General features: G+C 43.7%; 1 protein-coding gene across 1 annotated transcript; it reads left to right on the top strand.

The window, feature by feature from the left end:
- The first annotated feature begins 1,451 nt into the window (after positions 1-1,451).
- On the top strand, positions 1,452-8,525 carry LOC128313398 (CMRF35-like molecule 5). The gene is made up of 3 exons (XM_053211831.1): positions 1,452-1,609; positions 5,879-6,211; positions 8,022-8,525. The coding sequence occupies exons 1-3, from the start codon at positions 1,570-1,572 to the stop codon at positions 8,198-8,200; spliced, it is 552 nt and encodes a 183-aa protein (XP_053067806.1). The 5' UTR covers positions 1,452-1,569; the 3' UTR covers positions 8,201-8,525.
- The last annotated feature ends 648 nt before the right edge of the window (positions 8,526-9,173 follow it).

The raw sequence follows: 9,173 nt of genomic DNA, 5'->3' as shown, positions 1-9,173 counted from the left end.
AAGGATTAAGTAAACACATGTGTAACGATTTCAAAAAGGTTCACGGTAAAATTTAAAACCTTTTTATTACAGTATAATATACACACAGAGGGTGCACACATCAGAAGTGCACAGCTCAATGTATTTTGCACAAATAAAACACACTCGTGCAACCAGCACCTAAATCAAGAAATAAAGATTTCCATTCTCCAAAGGGCTCTTCCACTTCACAAAACATTTGGGGAAACTAAGGCAGCTAGAGACAATGCTGGAGGCCACCTTCAAACATCATTACTCTGGAATTTGGAAGATGCTTCTGCCTGCATGTGGGAAAGCATAGTCTGTAGGTCAAGGAAGAGATGGAAGGGTAAAGAATTAGGCACAATACAACACACCTAATTCACATGGTGTTTTGCACACACATACTCAGAGCCCCAGTCAGCTATGTTTTGGCTCAATCTCAATTACAATCAGATAACCAATAACGATCAGACATTTGAGGCAGGCATGTTACATGAAAGAGAAGGATCAAAGCAGACCAGACCAAACCAAACATGACCACAGTGAGGAGAGTTTCAAAAACCTTAGCAAGCAGAAACAAAAAAGTAGCTTTTGACATAAAAATATAATTCCCAAAGTAAATATTTCATCCAATGGTTGGAAGAGAAGATAAAGCACTAAAGAAAACAAAACCTTTCCAAGAAGTAGAACAAAAATGTGGGAAACATAAAAGAAAAAAGGAGACAAAAGAATTGATTCAGAGAGGAGAGGGAAAGGGAGCAGGGAACAGTCAGAGAAGGGGACACCTGAAGGAAGAGGGGATGCCTTTGTGAAAGTCACTTAGGAATCATTAGCATAAGCAGTTTTGGGGCTGGGAAGAGGCCAACAGCCCACAGTCAGGGGAAATCTGCCAAGGGTGACAGAAGCGACTAGAGCACGATAAAGGTGATGGGAACAGGTGATTTGTCCTACCTTATAATCTCCCCATGGCACTTCTGCCTCAGAGGAACTCAGGACTTCAGGGGTACCCCAAGAGGAAGGGGCAGCAGGTCAGGATCTGGGCTGGACAGGACCCAGGGCAGGAGAGGTGGTCTGGGATGCACCGAGGTGGGCTGCCCGGAAGGAGGTTCAGGATGGGGCTGTATGTCCAGCGAGGCTGGGTGTGAGCCCTGAGGATTGATTCTTCCCCATGTGCAAACCCAACGTGTGCCCATCCCTCCCTTGGACCCGACCCTGAGGTTCTGGTGTCCCTTCCCTGCTGCACTGGGTCACCTGGTTTGCTGGCAGCTGGCTCCCCAGGTCCTCATGCACAATTGCAATAGCACCCTGGACAGTGGGATGCTTTGCTTCCGCAAATCACGGAAGACATGATGACGTCAGCCATATGCTCCCAAAGAAGGCACTGATTTTCTTCTAATTAATGGAATTAGGAAGTAACTGAAGAAAAAAATAAGGGAAGTAGATGAGAGAAACTTAAAAAAAAAAAAAGATTTAGAGAAAGAGCAGGCACTTTGCTTCTGAGCTCAGTTCAGTCCCCGGCGGGCAGCTAGCATTAGCTGAGCACCAGGGAGACATCCAAGGCAGGAGGACATGTGGCTGCTCCCGGTTCTGTTCCTTCCCATCGTCCAAGGTGAGTGGCATGGGCCCTTCAGGACTGAGCACCTGCAGGATTGGGGCAGAACACAGGATCTGTCCCACAGGGAAATCGTAGGACCTTTCATTCATCCAGACACTTACTCTTTAAAAACTTTTTTGGAAAAAAACAAACAAACAAAAAGAGCTTTTTCAGGGCACATGGGTGGCTCAGCTGGTTAAGCACCAGACTCTTGATTTCAGCTCATGTCATGATCTCTTGGTTTGTGAGTTTGAGCCCTGCATCAGACTCTGCACTTAACGTGCTCAGCTTGCTTGGGATTCTCCTTCTCCTGCTCTCTCTGCCCCACCCCTGCTTGCACACTAGCTGTCACACTCTCTCTCTCAAAATAAATCAATAAACTTTTAAAAATTACAAGAAAAAAGCTTAAAAATATTTTTTTGTTACCTGACAGGTACTAAGTTAGGTGTTGCGGAAAGAAAATAAAAATAAATAACATAAATGGTGTCTGTTTTCTAGGGCACTATTTGTCCTCCCTGGCAGATAGGTTGATAGACAGATGACGGATGGATGGATGGATGGATGGATGGATAGATAGATGATAGTTAAATGCATGAATTCCTGAAGAATTTTTAAGGAGCTCAACCTCCAGCTGAGACCCACTCAGTCAAGGTGGGGTTCAGACATCTGGATCACTTAAAAACCTGCACAACTGGTGTTGACTTGTCCCTCGAGCAGGGAACGTCTCTTCCGAATTGCTCAGAGTACAGGTAGAAAGACAGGCAGTGAAACCTGGGTGTGACAGGCTCTCTGGAGAGTTGTTCACCCCCACAGAATAGCCTGAGTCTCTGCTCTGCATGAACCAGACAGTTGTCCAGAGTGGTTAGGGTAACAACTGAGACATCAGAGAGGGAAGGCCAGAGATTAGAAGGTGTGTATTTTGGGGATTGGTTTCATATCTTGAAGACAGCTAGTGCTTGATGCTCCCAGAGGATAGGAGCTACTACAGGACCATTTGGCTGACCCAGCTCTGCTCCCTGTCATTGAACAGAACCACAGGGTTTGGGACTGGATGCAGATAGTGTTTCTTCTGGGAAGGAGGTTATCAGAGGAAATAAAATGACTTAATTTATTCATCCATTGACTTCGTCATCATATGTGTGGAAGAGAAAAACTCTGATAGGGAGATTTCCAGGCAGACAATTTTGGGAAAACTTGCATATTATTATGTTCTTAATGTGGAAGTTCATGCGGGGATAAAAGGGTTACAAATGTGTATTAGTCATAATTGCAACATACCACAGACTGAGTGACTTAAGCTATAGAAATTTATTTTCTCGCATTCTGAAGGCTGGGGGGTCAAAGATCAAGGTGCAGGCTGATTCAGTTTGTGATGAAAGCTCTCTTTCTGGTTTTCAGCAGTCACCTTCTCACGGTCATCTCCTCTTTGTTCACAAGCAAGGAGGGAGGGAGAGAGGGAGAGACAGAGACAGAGACAGAGAATAAGGAAGAGAGAGAAACTCTCTGATGTCTTTACTTGTAAGAGCACTAATCCCGTCCTGAGGTCTCCATCACAATCTCCTCTAACCCTAATGTCTTGCCAAAGGCCCCATCTTCAAACACCATCACATGGAAGGTTAAGGCTCCAACATATGAATTCTGGGGCAATGCAAGCATTCAGTCCTCCACAACATAGAGACAGAACTGATCAAGCGGCAAACAGGGATAGCTCATCTGTTGTCATTTTGACATCACCACCACCCATTTTAAAATTAAAAAAAATTTTGATGTTTATTCATTTGTGTGAGAGAGAGAGACACAGAGTGTGAGTGGGGGAGAGACAGAGAAAGAGAGAGGCACAGAGTCTGAAGCAGTCTCCAGACTCTGAGCTATCAGCTCAGAGCCTGATGTGGGGCTCAAACTCACAAATCCTGAGATCGTGACCTGAGCCGAAGTCAGACATGTAACCGATTGAGCCACGGAGGTGCCCTACCACCATCCCTCTAACTCGTCTTCTGCTTCACAGAGCAAAATCTGGGAATCACATTTCCCTTAATCACCTTCCTTCTATGGGTTGGAGTTTGTCAATGGAAGTACTTGTCAGAGATTTGGAAGGTGGGAGAGCAGCCTTACACTCTGGAGGCAGCTGAAGGGCCCATGGGTGGGTTAGAGATTTGGAGTGACTTCTTGTCAGGTTCTTGGGAACCCTTACTCTGTTGGTGAAGACTGAGATGATTGGTGGGAGTTTCTCAGAGAATTTTTAGGATCTCAGCAGCTTCTTGTGGACTCTTGAGCAAACTCATTCTGGAGCTTTCGGCTGTGAACACAGGGTTCGCTTCCTTTCACTTGAATCAGTGGAAAGACTAGGACATAACTGCTCACAGCAACATTATTCACTTGGCCAAAATGTAGAAAAATCCTGTATGTCATCAACTGATGAATGAGAAACTGTATGTGACTTATCCCTACCAAGGACTGAGTGCCCATATACGCTACCACGTGGATGAACCTGAACAATTATTATGTTAAGTGACTGAAGCCAGAAAAAATGGCCATTGATTGTATGATTCAGTTCATATGAAATATCCAGAAGGGAGAAGTCATTAGTGGTTGCCAAAGGCTTCAGGCAAAGGGAAATGAGGAGAGAGTGGATGTAGGGTTTCTTTCTAAGGTGACGAAAATGTTCTGGAATTAGAGGTGATGGTTGCACAGCTTTGTGAATACCCTAAAAACCACTGAAGTACAGACTTTAAAATTTATGACATGTGAATTATACCTCAATTTTTAAATTGGACAAAAATAAATCCTTAGTCTTAAACAGTATTTCTTCATTTTAGAAAGGAAGAAAATGATCACTGTCTTAACTTAGCTAATTGGAAAAAGAGCACAATGGCAATTTTGAGGAAATAAGAGGAATAAAATTATACATATGAAAACTTAATAACAGGAAATAAAAACAGTAACATCTACAAACTAATCTCAAAACTGCTTTAGTGATGCAAAAAATAAGGAGGGGAAGAAAAACAGGAAGGACATCTTGTGGCATGTGTAATCAACAAAATCAAAGAACGTGTGTAGTCAGAACATGTAATTATAACAGATATGAACGCTTTAATTATTAAAGGTATATTCTAGGGGCGCCTGGGTGGCTTGGTCGGTTAAGCATCCGACTTCGGCTCAGGTCATGATCTCACGGTCTGTGAGTTTGAGCCCTGCGTCGGGCTCCGTGCTGACCGCTCAGAGCCTGGAGCCTGTTTCAGATTCTGTGTCTCCCTCTCTCTCTGCCCCTCCCCTGTTCATGCTCTGTCTCTCTCTGTATCAAAAATAAATAAACGTTTAAAAAATTAAAAAAAAAAGGTACATTCTAATTGCAGGACTTTATGCTAATACATATTCCGTGAAATAGGTAACTTCCTGGAAAAAAACTAACCAAAACAATAGAACAGATTCAAGAACCATGGAAGAATTTGAATCTTCAACATTCATGGGAAAACAATTTCCAAGTTCGAAGAATTTGTCCCAATAATGAATTTGTCACGTAGTTTTGTAGATAATTTCTTAACACTTAAAGACACAGAAATTCCTTTATTCTGTTTATGTGCTGATGGCCAGTGTTTTAACATAGGGATGTCCCCACAAAATCCAGATTCCTGGTTACTCTCGAAAAATGAAAAGATCGGGGCGCCTGGGTGGCTCAGTCGGTTAAGCGTCCGACTTCAGCCAGGTCACGATCTCGCGGTCCGTGAGTTCGAGCCCCGCATCAGGCTCTGGGCTGATGGCTCAGAGCCTGGAGCCTGTTTCCGATTCTGTGTCTCCCTCTCTCTCTGCCCCTCCCCCGTTCATGCTCTGTCTCTCTCTCTGTCCCAAAAATAAATAAACATTGAAAAAAAATTAAAAAAAAAAGAAAAATGAAAAGATCTGAAACCACAGGGCCAACATCTTGCATGAGGGCAGTGGGCCAAAGTGTACTGGGGTCTTGCCTTTCCTTGGGTCATTTGCTCTCCAGATGACATTGGCCACAGGGCGGGGGGGATGGGTTATAGGATGCTGCCATTGCTCAGTGTGGGTGTTTTTGATTCTTGGAGATCTGTAGTTGTGCTCTTAGGTGATTTCTGTGGTGGCTTTGACCCACTGGAGTTTTGAAGGACAAAGATCTGTCTTGTGGAAGGTCTACTACTTCTTTGACTGTCATTCAACTCATCAGGTGCTTGGGTTTATTGGAATCATTTGTGATGCAGGAGGCTGTGGCTCTTCCTCTGGCAATGGGGTGTGGTGGTGACAGGCACGTGGACTTGTGTTTTTCAGGCTCATATCCCCTCACGGCAGTGTCAAATGCAGTGAGTGGCCCCGTGCGGGGCTCGCTGACCGTGCAGTGTCGCTATGAACCCGGGTGGGAGACCTACCAGAAGTGGTGGTGTCGAGGAGCTAATTGGAAGAACTGCCGTATCCTTGTGAAAACCAATGGATCAGGGGAGAGAGCAAAGGGTAACCAAGTGTCCATCCAGGACAATCAGAAAATGCACACGTTCACCGTGACCATGGAGGAGCTCAGGTGGAACGACGCAGACACCTACTGGTGTGGGATTGAGAAATCTGGAACTGACCTTGGGGTCAAAGTCAAGGTGACCATTGACCCAGGTAAGAGTATGTGTAAGTGTGGCTGTGTGTCTTTAGAGCCCGCTCTGTCCTGGGCCCTGAGGTTCCTCTCCAGTGACTTCAGTGTCACTCAGAGTGAACTGTCACACAGGGTGGTTGAGTCCTGAGTTCTCCTAGAACCTGACTGATCCCTTGGGGCTTCTCTTAGATGCTCTCACGGCTCCCAACACCTCCTCCAGGACTGGATCAAGCCTTTCTGGGCATGTGTTTCTCTGCACAGCTCAGTGTCTGAGTCTATTGCCCACAGAGATCAAGGTGATGGTCCCAGTTTCAGCCCATAGGCCAAAGGGACCTCCTCCCATGGGACCCAGAGACCCCAATTCCTGCCAATGCTTTCCTGGGCTTCTGGTGCCCTGTGTTCCTGCTCTTTCTGGAGTTTGGGGCTGGGACTTCATAGTGGCTATTCCCACCCTCTGCTCCATATCCAGTGTCAGAGGGAAAGGGCCCCAGCATAGTTGTGGTGGTGTAGTTGATTTCTGAGGTCCAGAATGGCCTCCATAGTCAAAGCGCTCTTTAAATCTATCAAATACTTTTTGTCCGTATCTATGAGATGATCATATGATTTGTCTCCTTTAGTCTGTTAATGTGGCATATTATATTATACTTCTTAATAGTCTCATGTTCACACAATTTTGCATTCTTGGGATAAACCCAACTTGGTGATGATGTATTATCTTGCTTATATATCCCTGGATTCAGCTTGCTGATTTTTGGTTGCAGACTTTTGCATTTATGTTCATGAGTGGATTTGCCTATAATATTTCTTATTGCACTGCGTTTGTCAGGTTCTGGCATCAAGATTATGTTAATCTAATTAAATGGATATGGGATTGCATCCTCTTTCCTATGTTCTGGAATTTTCTGTGTAAGATAGACATTATTTCTTCTTTAAATGTTTAGCAGATACGTCCATTGAAGCTCTAAGTGTCTGGAGTTTCCTTTTGGAGAGGTGTTTTATTACTTTTTTTAAGTAAGCTCTACACCAAATGTGGGACTTGAATTCCCGATGCTGAGATCAAGGGTAGCACATTCTACACACTGAGCCAGCCAGGAACCCATGGGGAGGTTTTTAATGATGGATGACTCATTCAAATAATTGTAAGATGATTCAGGTTTTCTATTTCTCTTTGTGCCTGTTTTAGTATAATACATTTTCTGTAGAGTATTTTTTAATTAACTTGTTTTATTTTTTATTTTTTTAAATTTACATCCAAATTAGTTAGTATATAGTGCAACAATGGTTTCAGGAGTAGATTCCTTAGTGCCCCTTACCCATTTAGCCCATCCCCATCCCACAACCCCTCCCATAACCCTCAGTTTGTTCTCCATAATTATGAGTCTCTTCTGTTTTGTCCCCCTCCCTGTTTTTATATTATTTTTGTTTCCCTTCCCTTATGTTCATCTGTTTTGTCTCTTAAAGTCCTCATATGAGTGAAGTCATATTATTTTTGTCTTTCTCTGACTGACTAATTTCACTTAGCATAATACCGTCCAGTTCCATTCCACCAGAAGTTTCAAATTTATTGGCATAAACTTGGTTAGATGTCCCTTTATTATCCTGTTCCCTTAGTATCTTACCTTATTATAATATGCACAGAATATTATCTGATATACCTTTTTTCATTTCTGGTATCAGTTATTCAGACCTCTCCTATCATCACTAATATCTTGCTAGGGTGGTTTTTTTTTTTTAATAACTGTTGCCTTTTTTGTCTTCTCTATTTTATATTTTCTTTTTACTTCATTAATTTTTTTCTTCATATCTTTCCTTCCTTCTCCTTTCCTCTACAAGTGACCATGCAGTGTCACTACAGCCCAGAGTGGGAGACCTACGTGAGGTCCTGGTGTCCAGATGCTGATCTGAGTAGCTGCACCATCGTTGTTCAAACCGCTGGATCAGAGCTGAAGAAGAACCTTGTGTCCATCAATCAGAAAATGCACACATTCTCCATGACCATATGGGGAGAGTAAAACAACTTTTGAAAAAAATGACCTGTTGTGTTTCTGAGTTGCTCCCAGACGTTTTACAGAATGGCATCCCTGTTCACACCCGAAATTTGGAAATTCAGAGAAGGACCCAAGCTTAGAATTCTTCCATAAGTTCCTTCTTTGCTTTTTCTGGGGCACCTTTTAAATTAACCACTTGGATTTCATTCTGTGAAAAATCAGTGACCTCTTCCCCGACCACCTTGTAAGTCACAGGGGCTCTCAGTCTCCTGCTTGTTCGTAGTCCAGGATGGGGGACTTCCCTTCCTCAGGCTCTCCCCTGGATCTGTAAACAATAAATGTTGTGACTCTGCTTCCATTGTGTGGGTGTATTGAAACTGCACCTTTCATTAAAATGTCCCTATCCCTGGGTGGTTCATGTCCCTAAAGTGGGAGTGTGGCTATGGAGGGAGCTACCTACCTGCCCACCCACGTGGGTGGTTGTGCCTCCTCATGCAGCAGGTCGTGATCTGCATCTTCTTAATTCAATGAACCAGCTCTGGTTTCTAAATACACACGGAGGAACTCAGGCAAGTCAATGCAGACACAGCCTGGTGTGGGATTAGGAGAGTTGGAGATGACCGTGGGTTTAAGTGACCATTGACCCAGGGAAGTACTCTTCCCTCATGCACCGCTGGCATCTCCTCAGCAAGAGGGAGCTAGTGGAAAAGTGAGCAGATAGGCCAACTTTTATAATTATTTGTGGATTTTTAGAAAGAGAAATTTTAAAAATACACAAAATGTAAAGTAGAAAAGTATGTTCTGTCTTCTACCCTACTCCCCTACCCAAAGGTAGGACTATAACCAGTGTGTGTGTGTGTGTGCGCATGTGTGTGACTGCGTGTGTGTGCATGTGTGTATGTGTGCTTAGGAGAAATTCTATGTGTTGAAGCATATGTGTGTGTATATTCTTTCCCTCCCTCAAAGAAAAATAGCTATATTGTTCTACAGCCTGCCT

The sequence above is a fragment of the Acinonyx jubatus genome, chromosome E1 (assembly GCF_027475565.1).
Source record: "Acinonyx jubatus isolate Ajub_Pintada_27869175 chromosome E1, VMU_Ajub_asm_v1.0, whole genome shotgun sequence".
In the NCBI taxonomy this organism is placed as follows: Eukaryota; Metazoa; Chordata; class Mammalia; order Carnivora; family Felidae; genus Acinonyx; species Acinonyx jubatus.
This window is presented reverse-complemented; position numbering and strand designations above follow the sequence as displayed.

Bases quoted from the DNA above. Each gene is read 5' to 3' on its own strand.
- LOC128313398 (XM_053211831.1), top strand. From the start codon at position 1,570: ATGTGGCTGCTCCCGGTTCTGTTCCTTCCCATCGTCCAAG. The intron at 1,610-5,878 runs GTGAGTGGCATG...TGTGTTTTTCAG, and splicing joins GTTCCTTCCCATCGTCCAAG to GCTCATATCCCCTCACGGCA. The intron at 6,212-8,021 runs GTAAGAGTATGT...TTCCTCTACAAG, and splicing joins CAAGGTGACCATTGACCCAG to TGACCATGCAGTGTCACTAC.